Consider the following 20988-nt stretch of genomic DNA (forward strand, 5'->3'; position numbering starts at 1 on the left):
GAGGACTGCAGATCTCAGGCTTTCTAAACTGGACACAAGACAGGTAGATTTGGGTGTTCAGTGCCACTGCCGGAGCACGGTTAAAAACAAAACCTCTCCTAACACTCCGTGAAAGACTGATCAAGAGGCAGCTCTAATGAACCGTAGTCACCTGGAGAGATTACAGAACCCTGTTTTGAGGGAAAACCAGGCAGCTCTTAGACACAAGAGCAAAAATGCGTGTAACAGACCTGCTTGCTGCAAGCACGAAGAGCACTGCCACAGGCAGTGACCAGCGCTAAGACTCTTGAGCCTCGTGTTTATGGTTTCACTACCATGACTTGCCACTACATGACAGGAAAATGTTGCAATGACTGCGTCGGAAAGTGCAGACGCAGCTCCTGCAAGCTGTGGCAAAGTTCTTGTGTGAGTTACCTCGAGAGAAAATGTAAGCTACCTCCTGGGGTTAGCTGGTAGCATGCCTTATACATCAGCTTTCAGACATTAAAATTTTTATGCCATTTTACTCCAACAGGAGAAGAACACAGAGTATTAATTATCCACATAGTTGAGAGCCCACTGCCTTTGCTTACAAAGCAGTAACTTCTGAAACACTGCTTGAGCCAGATCCACATACGTATTTGTATCCATGTAGGAACACTGTATTTTTGGAACAAAGCAGAATCTGTGTGGCTATTATGTGCTAAGTAGACAGTAAAGACTTACTTGCATGCAGACCATAACCCGAAGCCAGTGTTTAGCCAATGAAGAGGAACTTACTGAAACAGCTTTCTCCTCCCAAGATCAGTTCAGTTCTGTCTGCACGTGCAAGACCAGGTTCCCCTTTTAGCCTTCAGGTGACCTTCCTCAAACTGAGCTGGACTGGGGCCTCCTGTTCCTCCACCAGGCTCCTGGGGCAAGGCAGCTTTGGGGGATATTTGTCAGCATTTCTTTGGCCAAGAACTGCATGCACTGACCAGGGCAAAACCATTTCAGCTCTAGTGGAGCAGGAACCAAGCTGGACAAAAGGCAATAGCAGCAGGAACAACATGAAGGAGATTAACTCTTTGCAGATCATGAGAAGACATTATCAAAAGCCTTCAGGAGAGACGCCTGAGATACTGAAAGATAAGTTGCCCAGGAAAAGAAGTGCCAAGAATAGCATGGGAAGTACCCTGAAAGCCTGAGCACAGTGAAAGCAGGGGGAGGAAGGAAATGGGAAGGAAAGCAGAAGCTTCGTTTCCTATAGAAATAGTTAGCAGTTATAATGCTCCCACACCCCAAATGCTGCTGCTGTAAGACACGTACAGCTTGATCTAAGTTGAACCAACCCCACTCTTAGAGCTTGTCTTTAAACAGCTATGCAGAAGGAACCTTCTTCTCAGTGAGCACCTGGCTGAAGAGGCTGCAACAAAGGGGTCCTAGCAACATCGTCATCAGTTTAACATCATGCTGTAGGTTCTTTCTCCAGGTAGAGGCAACATTTTGGTAAAGCATCAACTGAGGTTATCCCACAGTGATAAAAGGCCAAAAAGAAAGCAGTAAAGAATGGGAAATATGACATAGCTGCTTCCTGGAAGGAAGCCGTAGAGGGTGAGAAGATGTGGCCACAGAGGTGGTCATGAGACCATCTCACCGCAGACTCTCACCGCCTGTGAGATGTGGAGTTGAGCCAGCCACAAATAGGTGAGTTCTTAAGGGTGTTTCTTAAATGTGGAAGCTCTTTAGCACACAAAGTAGACTTGGCAGGGTGGCTCCATGCTCAGAACAAACTGGAAGAGACATGCAAAGCTCGGGTCAGAATGCCGGGAGGGAAAAAAAAAAGGAGACTGCATGGGGTCATGGAGCAATAAAAAGATATCAGAGGCAATTCTAAGGTAGTTCTCACCTGTCTGCATGGGGAATATCCCTCCCACAAGACAGTGCCAACCCCTTGAAACCAGAAGTGCATTTATTCTCAAACAGAACAATAAAAGAAACAACTCCTGCAGACATTAACATTTGCCAACAATCAGCGAGATACTGAAATTTCTGAGTGTTCAGTCCTTTTCCATAGCGATGGGTAGGTATGACTCTCTCTCACTCCAATCTGTGTAGGAAGCAGTTTGAAATCTCAAGGTAGGCACTGCGCTCTCACCACTCCCCTTCTCAGGGGCTGCAGACCAGCTTAGTGTCTCAGTCTGGTGCTTTTCACAAATAACCTGGTGAGCAAAGGATAACTGTTTACAAACCAGGAAGAGATTACTCAAGGAAGAAGGGTTGTGTAATACTGCTCATCCTCCAGTGCAGCAGACAGCAGTGGAAGCCAGAGGCTAACAGGAAAGCGCAAGTGCTCTGAATTTGGAGGATTCAACTCCCATCCCATGTGGGACAGGACACGCTGTCACATGCTCAAAACAACCTGGAACAAAGGTAAAGTCCAGCTGGGATCACCAGGGTTGTCTGGATGGGGACAGCAAGCATCATGGCCTTCTCTCAGTGGTTCTGGGCCTGAAAGGCAGGGCTGGCTAGGTCAGCAATCACTCCCCACTCAATCATCTTCAGCAGCCAGTTCCTCTCAGCTGTGAGATTATGCTGAATGAGCTGCAAGGACAAGAGAGCCAAAGTTACTGATTATTCCTTACAGTGCCTCTCATCCACCCCAAAATGCACTGGATCCTGCCTGACCCAACATGCAGCCCCCTGCAGGACTTTCACTGCACAGGACCCTCCTCCCCGAACTAGGCCAGATGACAGGCACCACAAAGGAGCCAGCATCTGTTCTCAAGCTGCTCTCTGGGAACAAAGCATGTTCCCCAGGATGCCCCAGCAGGAATTTCCACAAGAAACACCAGTGACAGCTACCAGAGCTCACAGCTCCTTTAGTCCCGGCTTTTGCCAGCAGGATTCCCTATGAAGAACACCTCAGTTTGAAGGGGAAGCATTTTCTACCTCTTCTTTCCGTGAGCGACCTGTATTGTAATAATGTATTGGTGTAGTATTGTCATGGTTGCCGGGGTAACCAAAGCCTGCAATATTGACCTCCTGGCATATATGGAGGGCTAAGTTCAAAGCAATGATTCCCGTGGTGGCATATCTCTGGGAAGGGAAAAGAGAGAACATCTGTTTAGCATTTCAAACTCATACTATTACAAAACCGATACTAGCAACACCTTTTCAGCTGGGACCAATAGTTTCCACATACTCCACGTAGCAAGAAAATATGTAAATGAAGTAGGACAAATGCCTGGACAACACTCCCCGAACTCAAACAAGGAACATCTTTTGAGAAGGTGCTGCAGAAGATAAGGGCTCAGGAGTGTAAAACCTCTGAAATGATAAAACACGGAGCTCCATGGAAATCAAAAAGCTTTTGGATGGAAGGAATCAGCACACTTTTTAATAAGGCCACATCCGTTACAGAGCCTGGACAAAGTCCCTGCATCTCTTTCTTTTCCATGTGCCTCTGTGTGTGTGTTCCCTGCTGGGGGCCCTCGTGTGAAACCTCACTTCTAATCCATGCATTAAATTCCCGTCCCTGGCCTGTGTGCTACAAAACTGCCCTCTGCTCACACAAACCTAACATGACCATGTACAAACCGCGACATTAAAAGCCTTGTGGCTGTGCAGAACAGCCACCACGCTTGTGAGCAGCTGAACACGCTGCCTGGTTCCCCAAGCTCACCCTAGCACTTAGCACCCCTCATCTGGATTGTCCCACTTTGCACTTTCCTAACAGTTTAACAGGGAAATGTACTTTTTTGCAGCATTGCTTCAGCAGTCAGGAGACTTGGTCTCTAATCTCAGCCCAGCCAAGAGTCAGCGCACGACCTTGGACAAGGTTATTTCACCACACCAGACCTTCAAGCTTCTCCTGCATTTGTTGCAGATTATAAACATCCTGGTGGTGCCCAGCAGGCTTAAAGTTAATTAAAGATTCCACAGCACCATCACAAAGATCATCAGGACTGAAGACAAAGTATCATTAGATTCATTAATGAAGTAATCCTCCATCGTGCAGCGAAGGGGAAATTTGTGTTCCAGAAGCAGTGGGCATAACAGCCAGCCTCAGGCCAGAGATCTGTAAGAACTGAATGTTTTAAGGAAAGCCAACCAAAATTCCTCACATTTTATGCTAGCTAATTATCAGTAATGGTCTAGACAGGGAAAGCAAAGGAACATGTATGAAAGGCCTTGTATGACAAAGCTGCTAGTCGCTAGAGAAGCAGGTATCCTGAGGTCTACAACTATGGCCAGAAATTCAACTCTGAAGAGTCACTTGTATGCAAAATGGCAAGGGATTACCGGGCAGATTGGAATTAGAGTAATGCTGCACAGTTGTGACAGGTGGGGAAAAGTCTTCCTTTTCCTTGTACAAACAGGGCTCAAAACTTGAAACACCATGCTATAGGGAAAGACTGCATTTACTAGGGGAAGGGACTGGCTGACCCAGTGACTAGGTTTTCCTTCCCCTTGTGTGGCGCTGAAGCAGTAAGGTATTAGGGAAGACACGGAACACTGACGGTCATCTGTTTGCTCTCCAGCATGATATCATACCCTACTTGATGCATTCAGCTGCAGCAGTTTGTACGTTGCTTCGTAGGTGACATATGGGTTGAGAATACGTAGCTGAGAGATGTTCCCATTCCACTGCTGGGGGGGCTGCCGCCAAAATCCCACCTTTGTCTGTAGGAGAAAGGCAGAGAGGTCTTTATGGCACGTCCATGGACATCAGACCATGCCAGGAGAAAGTTAGCTGTGGTCTGTTGCTCTGGCTCGATGCTCAGAGGACTGAGAATTTGGAGGAACAAAGTTATCTCCTGGTCTTTTCCACTCATTCCAATGCACCCATATGCAATCTAGCTGTGACTGGGGTCTTTCTAATTAGTGAAAAATTAGGTCTCAGGTGCCTTGTGCAGCTCATTAAATATTTGAAAGATACATGATTATTAGAGCTATTGAATATGTCACTACAAATAACCTTGTTTCAACCTCCCCTCATTAAAGACTTCTCACCTTGTTCCTTGTTTTCAGCAACACTTCCCTCAGCCAGAGGAAATCCAGAGGCTTGAATGGGACAAACACCATCAGTGTATCATTGTCATTGTTTTCTAAAGGGTTGGGCAGAGCAGATTCAGGGAAGAAGAGACGGATGCTGGTTCTCTCACCCACATCTTTCTTGTACTCTTTTACTGGAGCATCATTTAATCTGAGAATCAAAGCCAGAAGGGCAGGATTGGTCCAATTTCATTATCGCCTGTTCCCAATCATGGATGCAGCTGTGTGCTGTCAGATGCCAGACTGGCCATATGAACGCACGTGAGGTACCACCACACATTATGGCCCAACCCAGCAGTCTGGTTGCACAGAATGGGCCTCCCCACCTCACATCCCAATAGTTCCTCCTTTGCAAGAAAAAGATGGCAATGGCAAGCAACCACTATTTTTCAGATAGGGACATGAAACACATTAAATGATTTGCTTAAGACAGACTAAATCTGCATGTAAAGTTGCAATGCAGACAAAGATTGGGATTGCCTACGACTGCACTGAGCTGGAGGTGGCCGTCCAGTCCCAGGTACAACACCTGTGAGTTAGCAGTACAGTTTCTGGCTCCTGCGGTGTCTGTGCTTAGCCATAAACTCAAAAAAAGTTATTTGATTACCTGAGCTGCTGGACCCCTAAATGTTTCCCAGGCAAGAAAGTTACATATATGATGTCAGTCCTCAAGCTCTGCTTAATTGTTAAGGTTTTAGTAAGGATTCAGTACCTGATGATAACATGGTGAGAGTCAATCAAATTCCCAAAGCGCTGTCCATGGATGGAGTAGCCATTGCCAACCACAATGCACCTTTGGCACCATAAGCTGGCAGAAGAATAGATTGCAAGAGATAAAATCCTCTGACTAGCATCTCCACCAGGTTAAATCAGCAACCCTGAGGGCCTTTTTGATGTCCTCAAGTAACTCCTGGGGTGACATCAGAGGAGAAAATCCCTGACTAGTAGGACTCTGGCTGTTTCTAGTCAGTGTATCCACACCGGATAGCTGGTATGCTGGGGTTTACCCAGTAGACCAGTAACTATGAGGGTGGACCTCTGCTTGTGGCATGCAGTGCACTGGGGAGAGGGAGAACGAGACATCACAGAAAAATTCATCTAATTAACTAGAGGAAAGAAGGACCCAAGTGAAAGTGCTTGCCAAGAGCTGCCATGGACAGCTTACTTTGCTTCCAGCTCCCCCTGAATGTGGGCAGGCAGAACTGAGGGATTCACCCAGCTTTCCAGTCTGTCATGCTTGGGATGGATTTAAAGCAAGAGAAAATAGATGGGACAGGGCAACACTGAGAACAGAACACAGGGTATGACAGAAGTTAAAGGGAGGGAGCTGGGAGCTAGCAGCTTAAGTTCATCAGTAGAAGAACTGCTTGAAAGGGTACATTTAAAAGGGAGAGAAAGAGAAGCCTACTGAGAGAGGAGATGAAGAGTAGCAGGAGTGAGAGGCAGAAAGGACTGTGAAGTTGAGCACTAAGAGAGAGAACTTCGAAAAGCTACAGAAACCAGGGCTCTCAACCCATCTATCACTTCTCCGACAGACCTGCTCCCCCAACACCCATCTCCAGCCCAGCCATCGTACCGGCCAAAGGATCCAGGCAACTCCTGCTCTGGAAGAAGCTGCAATGTGCTAAAAGCAGAGAGAACTAGAAGAGAAGAAGTTGAAGAGTCATCTTCAGGGGAAAATCGTGGCCCCACCACTGACAACAGGCTAACTCTCCTTTTTCTTTTGGGGTTTCATTCCCATGTAAAATGCCAGGACAGTTTACACGGGACAGCCTACTTAAACACTGCTCGTCACCTCCACCTGCCCAACACTGTCCACACTAGGCATTTTTGCCACATGAAGGACATGCACGTTATGATCAGCACTACCAGCAATTGAAGCTGGTCTGTAGTACCTCACACTGAATAAGGCAACAGGTACCAGCCCACTCAGTATCCTCTTTCCAATGGCATTTAATAACTTCTGCAGTGGCTCCTACTCTACCCACAAGAGCATTTCTCTCAGCTTTCCACTTCCCATCCCTCCCTGCACAGCTAGAGCCTGTAGTTAAAGCACTGCTCTCCTTCTTTCATGACTACTATGATGGACTACGACCTTTTCTCAAAGGCACCCTGTCCAGTCAGCCCAGATTGACCCTGGTGCATGCTGGCACCCAGTATTTCTATCTCCTCTGCAGCACTCGAGGCTGCCAGGGAGAGGGAGGATCTCCAGCCACACCATGTCCATCCACAACAGGGCAGAGCACTGCAATACCTGAACTCTGCAGCCCAAAAGGAAGTTCATGGAACCACAGAACTTCTTCAGCCTTCTGTCTAAAAGGCCTGTCCATGAGTGAGTATAAGGATTTGCTGGTCAGGAAAGGCTTCCAGTGAGATTCAGACCTAACAAGAGAGAATCAGAGACGCAGCAGTTCATGGACAAGTGGAGCAGTCACAGCAGTGTCAGACACAAGGACTAGGGCAGCTGAAGCAGGCTGAATAATGAAGAGCTTCGGAAAGCTGCTGAACTGTCCTGAAGTACTTCCCAGAAAGGACCAACATTTTTAAAATCCAGTCCCTATTGCTCACTGTTTCTAACCCATCTTCTGAGCAGCAGCGACAGAAAAATTTCATTTCCTCTCCAGTTCTGCCCCCCCAGCTTCTCTCTTTTTTCAGTCATTTCTCTCTCTGTACTAGTTTGAGGAATGCTTACTCATTGTTTCATTGTTTATCCAGAGGAGAAAGGGAGAGAATTCCAGTTACGTTCCCAATTTCATTTACTCATTCACTTCATGACAAAGCTCAAAACGCCCATGACAAAGCCTGACTGCACACTGACCAATTTAACAGCTCGCACCTCTTCCTCTCTGCTTGGACATTTTACTCACACTTTCTGCATTGCATCATCCTGCTGGCCTGTTGACTCACTTGTTATGGGGCCAAGGTGCAATTGTGCAAGAGTTAGCTGAGCTTAGTTCTATTTCCTTCCTGCATATCTGCACACAAACCCCAGAATGCCAGTCTCCACCGAGCAGTAGCCACCGAGACACTGACTGATCTCTCATCAAAATTCCCCACACAAATGAGATACAGCTAACAAACCTCCCAAGAAAAGGCTTTCTCCACATGAAGCGTCTCTGGCAAGCACCAACATGCCTCCTGTAAAAGAAACAAGGTTAATTTCCTACCAGCCCTTCCTGAAGGCTCTCAAACCTTAGATTGTGGCCTGAGAACCAGCGGTAGTTCAGGAGGTCTCTTAAAGATGTCTACAAATGGAGGGTTTTGAGCTCCTGACCATGTTGTCCCATCTCCCAGCTCCTGACCACTGCTGTCCATGAACAGGCCCCCTCCAAAGAGCATGTAAAGGCTTCCTTGTCTGCTCAACAGAAACACACAGGAATTTAGATGGAAAAAGACATCTGCCAAATAATAATGCCAAAGTTAAGTCAAGCTGCTCACGGCCTTGAGCACCTTGAGTTTTAGGAAATCGTTGGCCTCAGGTGAGCCTTGTTCTTTACTCCACATGGAGGCACACAACGAAGAGCACTGTGGGACAGCCACAAGTTCCTCCAGCGGTGACCACCAACACTGGGGAATCCCTGCTGTGGTCTAGCTATCTCCAGGCTCACCAATGTTGTTTCATCCTGCTACTTTTCCATCTGCCCTGTCCTTCCAGGCAGAACACAGTCCTCCAAGTCCCCAAGGATTCAAACCTTACTGGGGGAGCTGTTTCTTAGCCCAGGTTTTACCCTGGCAGCTACTTTCCACAATAAAGAACTGTGTCCCACAGTTACCCCAGACCGCAGCAGCACTGAGGTCAGAAAATGGAAGAAGTTAACTTACCCAACATGACTTTCAAGTGTGTTCATCACATAGTACAGCTCCTTCATGCACAGACCTGCAGAAGGAGAGGCAGACACAGGTAGATCAGCTGCACAGCCACAGCACGACAGCTACAACCAGCCCACCATGCAGCCCACGGGACCTCTCCCCCCACAACAGCATCTCCTGAGTCCCTGCAGCCATCAGACCTGCAGCTGAGCAGACCAGACCCTGTTTCAGAGTTTGGAGCCTCCAAGTGGCTGCATTTGATTTAGGCCCTTGCTAGCAAGAATTAATGGGCCTTCTGGTAGTGAACCCGAGGACCACGAGCACATTGAAGCAGCTCCTGCTGCACAAAGCAATCCATTATGCCCCAGACAGGCAGCACAATGCAGCCACAACTCACACCATGATGCTTGGGTACAAAATCCAGAAAGCTGAGGAAAGCAAAGGCTCACAGCAGTAAGAAGAAATGCACATGCAGGAGAAATCCTCCAGTCCCAACCAGGGCTGCTTCCAGTGCTGAAATCAGCAGGCCCATGCCAGACAAAAGATTAGCTGAGAGCAGTTTAGTAACATGGACCACAGCTTGTCTGAGCTGCTCTTCACCTTAAGCAAGGCACTGTGCTGATTCAGAGCACAAGCTTGGCTTCCCCTGGATGAATTTGGGATTCATGCTTGCCCTGCATGTGGATGCAGCAGGGAAAGACTTCTCCATCATGTGCACCCTTCTAGTGGCATGACCCAAAGCAGGAAATGTGAGAGAATTGACACTTCAGACATTGCCGCAGCTCTATGGAGCTGAGGAAGGGGAAGGATTTGCCCCTGATTTAGGAGAGGCCCAGAGGTCTGTCCCCTCACCCAGCCCATCAGAGTGCCCAGCTCCACCTGCTGGCTTCATGGAGCTGCTGGTGTGCTGGTGCTGGCATTTTCCAGCATTAGTTGTTTTTGCTGTTTCTTTGTGTTTTGTTTGTTTATTAACCATTAGTAAAGAGGCCACTCAGATTGGAGATAAAGACTTTTAATTTGACTTTCCTCAGCACTTCCCACATCGTACAACAAAATAGTCGTTACATTATGAGGGCTCTTTCTTTTTTATGAAAATGACAATGGTCGCATCTTGGCCATTAAGCAGCAGTGATTTTTTTCTGTGACAAACAACTGGCCTTTCAATGACAGTATGAAATTAGAATTGGTTTTCATTCTCTTGGAGCGAGATCACAAGCAGTTACGTACACTCGTACAGACATTGTACCAGTGGGTCTCTCCTGGACCTCCTGCACATACCACACTGAGGCTTTCATCAGCCGATTAATTTCTGGGTTGCTACACACAAACACACAATGCAGGCAAACACCCACCTCTGGACCCTAATCCTGCAAAGATTGCAGTGGCATTTATCAGAGGGTGACTGCTAGACCTCCCCTCTGTCCCAGGAATCTCATTCGATTATCACAGAAGCATGTTAACCCTGCTTTAGCCTCCCGCAGCCCTCTGCACACGTACCAGACAGGAGGCTTGCCTTGCTCTGACGTTTTTAAATATTAACAAATATTAATACAGGGGAGAATTCATGAAGTTAACACCTAGCTGTTCTACACTTGTGCAAAACAACAGAAGGATTTCTGTACTTTGGGAAAAAAGTCACCTTTCAGATGCTTTTCTGCTCACCACACCCCGAGACATCCAAGATGACTTGATAAAATTCACCCAAAACAGGCACACCTAAAAAATCTCTTGGAAAAAAACAAGTTTGCTAGTGACAAATATGAGTGGAAGGCTCATGCACAGGAGAGCAGAGCTGTTGCAGGGGGAGCTGCACGTGGCGGGGCCGTTTGCAGGACAAGGCCCAGCATTTGGGAATACAAGCGATGGAGCTATGTGCAGTGAAAGCAGGGCACCACGACCGGTGCCTGTGCTCCTGTTGCTGATCCCTATGCACTGGGAATGCATTTAAGTCCACAGATCCCCCTCATCTCAGTCTGTGGGGACACGGGGCAGTGTTTGTTGGATTTATGGAAATGTGTCTCCTTCCCTGCTATCTTCTGGCTTATTCCATTTTGGGGGTCTCTCCAGTGAAGACATCCATGGCCAGGAGGGGACCCTCCCTCTATACAGTCCCAGCCCTGCAAGGCATAGGGCAGGGGGACACAGCGGTGAGTGATGGCTGGGAAACAGCAAGGTTCAGCACGGATTGAGGTTTTCTTACCCACGCACAACAATATCACCAGCCTTTTCCACTGAAAAAGGGCAAGGACAAGTCTTCCCGCTACAGATCTGGCATTCATGCTGTCTCCATGCACACCCTGCAAAAAAGTAGAGACAACATCAGTCAGACGGGGCTGAGGAGCTTTCATCTGGCGCTTCTGCAGAGACAGGCAGGCTGCGTGCCTGTCCCGTAAGCCTAGACTTTCCGACGCTGTGCCTCTGTCCACACAGCACTGGTGCTCCCCATGCTCTGCCTGCTGGCCTCAAGGCCCCTGCAAACACTGATCAGGATCAGTGCAGCTCATCCCTCCGCCTGCACAGGATCTGGCATCACAGCTGCGTGCCCAGTAAGCAGGCGGTGGAGGCACCTAACCACTTTCCCAGGGGTGTTCCCTTCTCACGGCCCCACAGTTTGTTCCACTGACAAAGGAAAAGAGAGCCCACAAAGTGCTGCTTTGACTGCCAATAAAGTCCTGTGATCAATCCTCCTATGCTGTGGAGTTTGTAGTGTTTACGTGTCTGGGTTTGACTGACAGCCTTAATTATACAGGGACAGCACCGCAGCTCACATAGACAATTGCTGGTTCGGGCTGGTGAAAAACAGGAATAATGTGCTCCTCTCTTGGAGGGATGGTGCAGAAAGTGAGCGCTCAGCTTACCCATCTGATGGTGATCATCTAATTATCCTCAATGAGCTGGATACAAATCCGAGCTCAGCAGCAGGGAAGCAGTCTGCGATGCTCTCAGTCCACCTTCTTCCCCCCATCCCCTGGCCTGGAAAAAGACCTTTGCAAGGCTGATTAATCCAACCAAGCAGACCCTTCTGCTGGCTGCCACTCATCTGGAGCAAGGCTGCCCTCTGAAACCCAGGGCTGGCAGCTGCTGCTCTCCTGGACGATGTCAAGGAGGTCTGGGTGGTCCCCCAGCTACGGGCAGCACGTGAAGTGCATCAGAGCTGGCCGTAAATAGCAAGCCCTGGCAGCCTGCTGTGCTTTGGGACAGCAGGGTCTTTTTTTTGGGTGGATGGATGCCTGTTAGGGGAAGGAGATTGGGAGTGTTTCCCAGAAAGACCTTAAGACAGGGGTGTGGAGAGAGCTAGCTCATCTTTTCTGGCTGCAGACCTACTGTGGAGGTGGGAGTGGGCTGAATGTGTGCCCTTTGCAGGCTGATGCTTTTGCTTAAAAATATAAGGAAGGCAAGAGGTCTCTCACCCCATTTCCCTGCAGGCAAACGTTGCAGACTTACACGGTGCTCTCGGTTATAAATATGGTCACCTTTTCTCCTGCTCTGTCAAACTTTGCAGTCGAAACTACATGCAGTACTTTCACCTCTAACTAGACTCAAGGAGCAAATCTGCAGGTCTGAGCAACAATTTTGTACTTGCAGCTTCCCATCCCTCTCATTTGTCCTCAGAGTTAAAACCAGCCTGGTATATAGGCATCTCTTGCTGCTTTCTTCTGCTGTGGTTTCCCCAGTGCATGCTGAAGCCAAGGGAGGACCAGCAGGTACAAAGAGTCCCATAACGAACTACAGCAACCACATAGGATTTATGTAAGCCTTCACTCTAAAGTGAAGGAAAAACCCATGTCCAAGGCAGTTACGATGGCAAAAGAACATCCCCTGTCCCTCCTGTTCTCAAGACACGATCGCTGACACCAAGCCCTGCAGACAGATCAGAGCAGGAGCTGCAGGAGGCTGAGAATGAGCAGTTTGAGAACAGCTCTTACTGCCTGACAGAAAGGCAACAGCTTCTGCACCCAGCCCGGCTTCCAGCAGTACCCCCTCTGCAAAACAGCCCCCAAAGCCTGTGTGCATACACCCTTGTTTCTGCAAGATGCCTCCTGCCTGCCAGGAGGCTTCATTTGCCCGTTTCTACTTCTCTCAAGCCTTTCAGGTTTCTTTTCACAGAGATGTTTTCTTTTTCTGTGTGATTTTTTTTTCCTGCTTTCCATTCTAATTAAGGTATTTGTCTCCACAGCAGGAAATGCAAACTGCTGCAGACAATCTCGATATGTATTTTAGAGGAGGAAAAAATATTTAGAAAAGCTATTAACTTCAGATATGCACACAAGCAATCACTAATCATGTCCCTAGAAACCAGAAAAATCAAGAAAAAAAAAGGAAAAGAAAGATGCTCCTGTTCTAAAACTAGAAAAAAAATGATGATCGAGTTTTTAATTCTGTGCCTAGAAATGAAGGGTCAGATTTTTGGCAAAGAAAAAACCATTCCTGTTAGCTAAAAGCAGGAGCTTTTCCCTAAGAAACTCCAGGAGTTGAGGAGTTGCTGAGTTCTTTTAAAAATCTGCTGCTCAATATTATCGCTGGAGATGGGCTGACTGCTAAGCACTAGTGAAAACCTCGTTTTGTCTAAGTGTAAAGAGCTGAGCGCTGCGGAAACTGCATCTGGATTATGTGTGCTGATTGAATCACAGGGTCAGAAATCAGCCCTTAACGCCTGCTCCACACACTGCCCTCGCCACACACATGATCTGAAGGGGAAGGAACCGATTTACTACTCCCTGCCTCAGCTTCTCCACTTGCAAAACGGAATTACCAGAATTCTCTACCTCTCAAAGGGGCTACAAGCCCGAAATCGTTGGCACAGAGCAGCTCCGATGAGTCACTGCAGCAGGCCAAGAATAACACAAAAATACCTAAAGAGATGAGGCATTTTCTATTCTTCAGAGAGCGATTGATTAGTTGAGCTATACTGGGATTTTTGTCCATCAGAGATTGCAAACTTGAAAAAAAAAATGGCCTAGAAAACGAGAGTGCATTCTCGCTGATTCTCTTTCCCTCTTCCCACACCACTCCCAGCCTCTGCCTCCCCTGCTCCTAATTTTTTTTTTTTTAAATCTACTTCTCTAAATGTTGTTTCTCTCACATCAGCCCAGCAGGAGAGGCAGAAATCAAATTATAACCACTGAAATACCCATCAGCGCTTAGTGCCAGGGGGGTGGGTGGAGACAGTGGAACATTTTGCTTCAGGTTTCAGAAAAAAATCTATCTTTATTAAAATAAACAGGCACAAAAGGAGAACGAGAAAGAAAATCAATCAGCTGCATTTAAAACAGGGAGATATCAAGCAAAGAGTGCTCCATCCAGAGAGATGGACACAAGCTGCAGAAACCAAGCCCCTCCACCCCTCTCCTTACTTGGAAGAGTGTTTTTCTCCTCTGCTCCTGATTTTGTGCTTTCTCTCATGGACGTATGTCTTGTTACTTATGGAGAAGTCCTAAAGAGAACTTTTTCCTATGGGGATGACAACAGGAGGAAAAGCAGAGCCATCCACCTTGTGTCCACCACATAATTCAAGCCAACCTCTATGAAGATCACACTTTCATATACCTACACAATCTGGCAATAATTTGGGCAGAACTTGCTGCATTTATACATTTTCAGTTCACCTACAAAGAACAGCTAACTACCACGATTGTCACATCCAAATATTTTAAGCAGAGTTTCTCTCCTGCAGGGATTATTTCAGGAAAAAAGCATGTGCTACATGGAAATGCTGTTGCAGCCTTTCTGTTCGTCTCTGCAGCTCTCCCCGGTTTTTGGCTAGAGGATCAGTCGCTTCAGGAGCCAGCAAACTAACAAATGCGCTCGCCCTCTTCCAAGCCCCAGGTGCCAGCCAGCAGGATATTATCATGCAAGACCTGCACCGGGGCTCGCTTCCGACCAGCGCGTATCTGAAGACCATCTCTCTGCCTGCGTGAGCTCAGGAGGCGAAGCCAGATGTGGCAGCGACAGGATCCGAGCGAGCTGAGGGCCGGGGCAGTGCCCCTCAGTGCACCCGGGTGAATGCATTTGGTGCATGCTGGCATACAGGTGCTGCTGCCCAAATTAGCCCTACATCTGTCTTGCCACCTGGTCAAGCACAGCTGGTCTCTCTGGGGAAGATTTAGGTGGGTCTCCGCAGAGAGGGGGAATGGCCTCAGGCATGCCAAGACCAGGGACTACCCCCTGTACGGCTGTGAGGAGCCACTGCACAAATCCACCCTGCATTTTGGGAGGTGCCAGCTCACAAATGTGCTCAGGCCCACGACGCAGCGCCGCACGCACTCAGCTCCTCCTGTCCCAGGGAGATGGGCGATGCCATGGAGGCAGCCAGCAGCTCGGCTGCAAGGCTTTGCCCTAGCTGGGGACAGCAGTGGGCATCATCGCCCCCCAAACCCCCCTCCTCACCTGGTCCCTGGAAAGCCACCGCACTTGCAGTAGCTTTGCCTCCTCGGAGGGGTTAAAAGCCCAGCTGAGCTGCAGAAGAGGCCGAGGCTGTTTTGCGCTCCTGCAGTGCCATCATGTGCTTCAGGTATGCACTGCAGCATCTCCTGTGTGCCAAAACTCACAGAGGCCAAGGAGGCAGAGGAACCTGTGAGCAAAACCCTGGGTGTCCCTGGGGGTGGCACATCCCAGCTCCCAGCACTGACCGCCCAGGAGCAGGATGGCCTGTGGCCACCACCTCCACATGTGCGTGGGCACCAAGAAGTGTTCACAGGAGAGCCCTGCGCCGGGATGCTCTGTGGACCAACACTGTGCAACCGTTCCACGTGCCGCAGAAAGTCAGCTCAATGGCTGCGTCGGAGCTCAGCCTGAGACCAGGAGGTGCCACAGCTGCCACAGCCTTACTTCAGCTTGCCACTGCTTCAGGTGACCTTAAAGGGAGGACTTTGTAAAGTGGGGAAGGAGGGACTTGGAGGACCCCCAGATGCATTAACTGGGGATTTTGCAGGGCACACCTCACCAGTGCAGTGCACCCACCCCAAACAGGCTCTCGTTCCCTGCAGTCATCCATGCACAGGGACAGGAGAGCAGCCACATCCACCCTACATCAACTTGGGCTTCATTTTTCTGCTGCTGTCTTTGCATTACTTTTCAGGGGCTGTACAGAAAACCTACAGAGAATTGCATGGGGCTGGGGAGGAGGGAGGCAGACAGGACCTGCTCCCGTTCCCAGGGAGGTCTCTGAGCCCCAGCATGGCTGTGCTACAGAGCCTGGGTGCAGTGCTGAAGTGTGGGTGAAAGCTCCAGACCAAATGTTTCAGCAATCTCAGTGCCCTTTAGCACAGGCCTGAAATCAGCCCAACATCTCACAAGGCTACCAAGATCTCAGAGGGGAATAGCAAAGGAACTACCAGCAAAAGAAGCATGGAGTGGGAAATGGGGATTTTACCCCCCTTTTTCACCTGGGAAATTCCCCACCCTAGAGATGTCCCAGCAGGGCCATCTCTCTGCTTAAAAAGCCCTTTTCCAGCTGTGGCGGGTCCTCAGCCGCTGTCAGCGGGCACTGTGCCACGCTGTTAAGCGAGTCCATGGGAGAGAGTGCTCATTAACAACGCCAGCAAATGGCATCATGATGCTTTGACAGCACCTAGGGTGAGAGCTGCAAAGTGCCCCCGATCAGTGACGGCAGCAGCAAGCAACATGCACAGCATGGTGTCCGGCCACCTCAGGGGACCTGGGAAGAGGACATCCAGCAGCAGAGCCGGGGATGGAGGAGCTGTGCACAGTGTGGGGAGGGCAGAGCACATGGCTGGCAGCACTGGGGCCACTGGCATCTCTGTGTGTTTAGCTTGCTCTGGTCTGCTTTCTCATTCAGAAAAGGCACTTTGGGGTGCTGCAGCCTTGTCTCTGTGGAACCAGACCACTTTGCATCCCTCTGTGGCCGGCATGGGTCCTGTCTCCCCACATGGATATTGCTGTCACTGCTCCTTCCCGTTCCCCTCCAGGGCACAATTCCAAACGCAACCCTCCTTCAGCCCTCATGTTTTCTCCCATTGATCTGATGTCAGTTTGCCAGCCCAAAGCTTTAGCAATTCACACTGCTCTCTGCAGCTTTCTTCCCCCCCCCCAAGCCTTAGAACAGCAGCAAGATGCACAGACAGGCCCTGGAGCCTAACCAAGACCCAACTTACTGTGCAAGGAAAAATACGAACTGCTGCATGGGAAAAATGAGCTACCCCAAGTGCTCCAGGCAGAAGCCCTGCAGGGCAGGAGGAAGAGGAAGGATCCACACGAACTGTCAGGCCCAGGGCGAGAGGCTGGCTCTCAGAGCCCCGGGGTATGCACATGCCTTCCCACATCTCCCCTGCCTGCAGCGCAACCTGACATGGCTGATGCAAGCAGAGGGGATGATGTGCACACCACAAGGCCCCAGTTCACCCTCCAGCGCCCTCACAGCTCTCTCTGCCTGCCAGTCCACACCACGTCCTGGGGCAGAGACTGTCCCAGCTAAGTTCCTGGGAAGACAGACCAGAAGGAAAGGACTGGAGAGAGAAGAGAGGAAAAGCCTTTCACAGCTCCTTGTGCCCCACACAGCAGGCTGCAGCCAGGTCCAGACTTGCACTTGGGGCCAAAAAGCAGACACATTGATCAGCTTCACTGCAGGGACAGGCACAGTGGCAGCAAAGGGCACTCCTGGCTTCACTGCCTTTGTTTCTGGCTCTTGCACTCACAGGAAAAAGAAAAATAAAATAGAGTAAAATAGAGTAAAATAAAATAAAATAAAGTAAAATAGAATAAAATAAAATAAAATAAAATAAAATAAAATAAAATAAAATAAAATAAAATAAAATAAAATAAAATAAAATAAAATAAAATAAAATATAAAATACCAAAACAAAACAAAATGAATCACCAGAGGTGAGGAAAATGAAGCAGCCTGACAGCAGACAAGATAAGCAATGGGGAACACACCGCTGGCTAGCCATGCTGGGATCTGGGTTATAAAACCAACTGCTATAATAACCATGGCCTGAAATAGCTTTTCTGTGGGGAAAAGGAGGAAAATAAGGCCTGGTGTTACATGGGGATAGGGGCTACTGTCAGTGTGACAGAGGAGCTCGGCCCCTGGAGCGTCCCCACTCCAGAGCACTTTGCAGTGGGGTACAAGGGGCAGTAACAGCCGGGCCTTGGGCTTTGGGGTGACATGGGGAGAAACCTGAGAGCAGAGGGCATTTTAAACACCATATGGCTGTTTGTCTCCCTGGGAAATGGGCACACTCTCGCCCTCCTGCTTGCTCCAGCCGTCTGTGACAAACACCCCCACCCACCCCTCAGACAAGGGGCGCCGGGGTCTGGTGGTGCCCACTCTGAGGGGCTGCCCCCCTTCTTCACCGCAGCCCAGTCCCCAGGGATGCGGGGCCACTCGTACCATACCTGCCAAAGGTCCTGGCCCTGCTTTCTCCTCGCCCCCGCAACCTGGCAGTCACACAGCAGGCCTCCCTACCGAAGTGCTGGCCTGCCCCGCTGTGATCTCCTTGCCTCCGCTTCCCTCGCAGCAAGCGAACCCTTGGGCCGTGGCCTCCCGAGGGAGGGCGTTACATTTGCTTGCCCCTTGTGCTGCAGGCGGGACAGCAGGAACTTGAAAACTTTGGGGTTGGGGGGGGGGACTTTTGGCACATTGCCAGCCCTACCTCCCTCCCCAGCCAGCTCCCATCCAGGCTGTGTGGCTTTCACCGCCCCAAAATGACAGCCTGCCGCAGGCCGGCCTGTGCAAGGCCGTGGTGGCAGTTCTCAGCCCTGTGCTGCGCAGGCCGAGCTCTATGTTCCCTGCCCACCTCCGGCACTGCAGGCCCTGGGGCCACGTCCCTGTCCCCAGCATGGGTTGCAGCACAGGAGTTTGTACCTACACAGGTCCTCTGGAAGCAAGTTGCAGCCCCGGAGAGGCCAGGGAAATTCATCCCACTCCTTCCCCTGCTTTCAGCCCCTGCCTCCAGTGCCAGCCATTTTGTATGACTCGCAAACTGGCCGCTTTGTGACTCCAGGCATCTTGATAAAATCCCTGGAAGTGATAAAGTTTGCCATCCAAGGCAAACAGGGGAGGGAATTTGCTTTCTCTGGTAAGCTGTGTTTTTTTTTTTCTTTTTTTTTTTTTCAGACTGTGTATCTGCTGCGGCCTCAGCCAAATTTCCCCGGGAAGCAAGGAGGTAAAGGTGTGATTCACCACCCACCACAAGCATGAGCCAGCGCTTAGTTTTATAAAACCCAGTGGAGAAGCGGAGAGCTGAAATGGGATGGCAGTAGAGAGCTGGAGGGGACAGTGTTCCCTTGGAGAAACTCAGCCAAAACCCTCCTGTCAAAGCTTTTCCACAGAAATTTTGATTTCTTAAGAAAGCTAACAAAGAACCAAAGTATTTAAGCTGAAACTGTTATAAATAGCTCTGGAAATGTGTCTACCTCAGTGCCCAATATTCCTGTTTTTCTCAAACACTATAGATCTCTACATTCACTATAATACATGGCTTTGGCTAGCCATGTTCCGTTATTACTTTTTAATGAAAAAAATATATTTGGGAGAAAGCAGGTTCTTTTCAATCAAACAATAAAACAAAGAATCTGCCTAAACTAGATTTTGACAAAAATTCTACTCAGAGGAAATTTATGCCAGTGCAAATGGATGTAAAAAGTTATTAGAGTGGAATCATAATATTTTCCTTGCATTTTATGGTGGCCTAAATGACATCAAAAACATAAGCAAAATTAGAGATATCCATATGTTTTCATTTCTTTCCTCTTTGCATTTCATTACCTCTCCTAGCCTGCTCCATCTGGAGGAAGGTTTCCTGCTAGGCACTCCTGGCAAGGAGTCAAGGGCAAGGGATGCCCTCAGGCCAGTCCTCAGGGCCGATTCTGGGCAATAAGACGGAAAGAAAAGCAGGGTCTATTTAACCTCATGGTCTTTGCTAAAGCTTGATAGAAAAGCACTGTGGTAGAAAGGGTACCGAGACTGTCCATCCCAAGAACACTCTTAATGTGTCCTCTACTGCTGCAAGCCAAAAACTTCCTACGACTAACTATTCTCTCGGTACCTTCTCTACTTAAGCATATGCTTAATTTGAAATCACGTTGACAACGGTAGGATGCAAGCAGTTTTGCTTAGATGCTCTCCTGATGTGGGTGTCTAGCTACCCATCAGCCCTATCCCTCTTCCTTCCCCCGCTTTGAGTCACACTTCCCAATTTTTTGCTGGCGGTGGTGTCTATTTTGGTAGATGGGAAAGAGATTCCTCTTCAGACTTACTGTGCTGCAATCAGCTACCACCTAGTAAAAGTTGCTGGATTGCTGCTTTCTAATTACCCCTTGCATACCCAAAAAGCCTGCAGCCGGTGGCACAGCGGGAACAGGCTGGTTTTCAGGTTGTCCCCATGCCTGGAAGGGCAGCAGGCAGCCCGTCTCTGCTCAGCATCCAGTCCTCCTGTAAGGGCCAAGCTTGTTGCAGTGTTTTGGCCCAGAGGCAGATAAAAACACAGCTTTGATTAGAGATAAGGGGATGTTTTCCATTCAAAACATTCAAAGAGATATTAGGCAGGATCAATGGAGCAAACTTCTCTTTAAACACCATCTGTAGAAGACAGATCTAGAGTTAATGGGGAAAAGAGCTGTCTGACACAAAAGTAGAGGCCTTTGATTTCATCTTATCCCTGTGCCAAAGCAACCAGCCCTTAGGAGAGCAATGTGCTTTGGTGCATAGGAAAACATCCTTCTGTGGTTCAGAGACTTTGCACGGGAGCTGGGGGAAACCCTGCTTTGCCCTAGAGCAAACCCATGCCAGCAGGGATGGGGGAGGTCTGAAGCAGCAGTTTGCCATCACAGACCAGCTCCTGGCAACGACGACGGGCTCTGCTCTTAATTGCACTGACCCCTCTTGAAAGCAGGTTAAGCCCTTCCCCTACAAGTGGGAGCTTTTGTTTAGCATATTTACACAGGATGTCTGCAGGAGGGCTGAAACAAACCACTGGAGCAGACAGAGCTTGAAGGCTGTGCCAGAAATCTCTTGGTGAATTGAGCTTTTTTAGCTAAGAAGTTGCATGTCCCGTGCTACCTACTGGACATTGCCACCCAACTACAAATGTTCAATCCCACCGTGGATGCCTGCCGGAGCCCTTGCTCCCCACCCACTGCAAGGAGAGGCAGAGGAGGAAGCACGAAGGCTCCGCATGCAAGCTGCCAGCCACCCACTTG

The 20988-nt window shown here is 49.1% G+C and overlaps 1 protein-coding gene across 10 annotated transcripts; it reads right to left on the minus strand.

The window, feature by feature from the left end:
- Positions 1–1912: 1912 nt before the first annotated feature.
- LOC106037145 (CMP-N-acetylneuraminate-beta-galactosamide-alpha-2,3-sialyltransferase 4-like) lies at positions 1913–19135 on the minus strand. 10 transcript variants are annotated; one of them, XR_007160280.2, is made up of 13 exons: positions 18657–19122; positions 11027–11123; positions 8839–8893; positions 8291–8371; positions 8098–8154; positions 7271–7398; positions 6593–6656; positions 5729–5824; positions 4975–5167; positions 4516–4644; positions 2911–3057; positions 2381–2562; positions 1913–2180 (listed from the first exon to the last, which is right to left on the minus strand). XR_007160280.2 is itself a non-coding variant. In XM_066980720.1 (13 exons), exons 4-13 carry the CDS (start codon positions 8883–8885, stop codon positions 2455–2457), a joined length of 1050 nt encoding a protein of 349 aa, XP_066836821.1. In that variant the 5' UTR covers positions 8886–8893; positions 10466–10553; positions 11027–11123; positions 18657–19120; the 3' UTR covers positions 1913–2454. The 10 variants fall into 10 exon arrangements, 8 of the variants coding, with proteins under 8 accessions (XP_066836821.1, XP_047911470.2, XP_066836822.1 ...); XM_066980720.1 differs by adding an exon at positions 10466–10553 and having other exon boundaries at positions 1913–2562; positions 18657–19120; XR_007160281.2 differs by having other exon boundaries at positions 1913–2562; positions 2824–3057; positions 18657–19131.
- Between the last annotated feature and the right edge of the window lie 1853 nt (positions 19136–20988).

Source organism: Anser cygnoides, chromosome 20, assembly GCF_040182565.1.
Source record: "Anser cygnoides isolate HZ-2024a breed goose chromosome 20, Taihu_goose_T2T_genome, whole genome shotgun sequence".
NCBI lineage: Eukaryota > Metazoa > Chordata > Aves > Anseriformes > Anatidae > Anser > Anser cygnoides.

Excerpts from the sequence above, each read along its gene's own strand:
- LOC106037145 (XM_048055513.2), bottom strand. The coding sequence starts at position 18,986 with ATGCTTGTGGTGGGTGGTGAATCACACCTTTACCTCCTTGCTTCCCGG. Across the intron at positions 8,155-8,290 it reads CTGGGAGATGGGACAACATG|GAGGCATGTTGGTGCTTGCC; the intron begins GTCAGGAGCTCA and ends TTTCTTTTACAG. Across the intron at positions 4,645-4,974 it reads TGCTGAAAACAAGGAACAAG|ACAAAGGTGGGATTTTGGCG; the intron begins GTGAGAAGTCTT and ends TTTCTCCTACAG.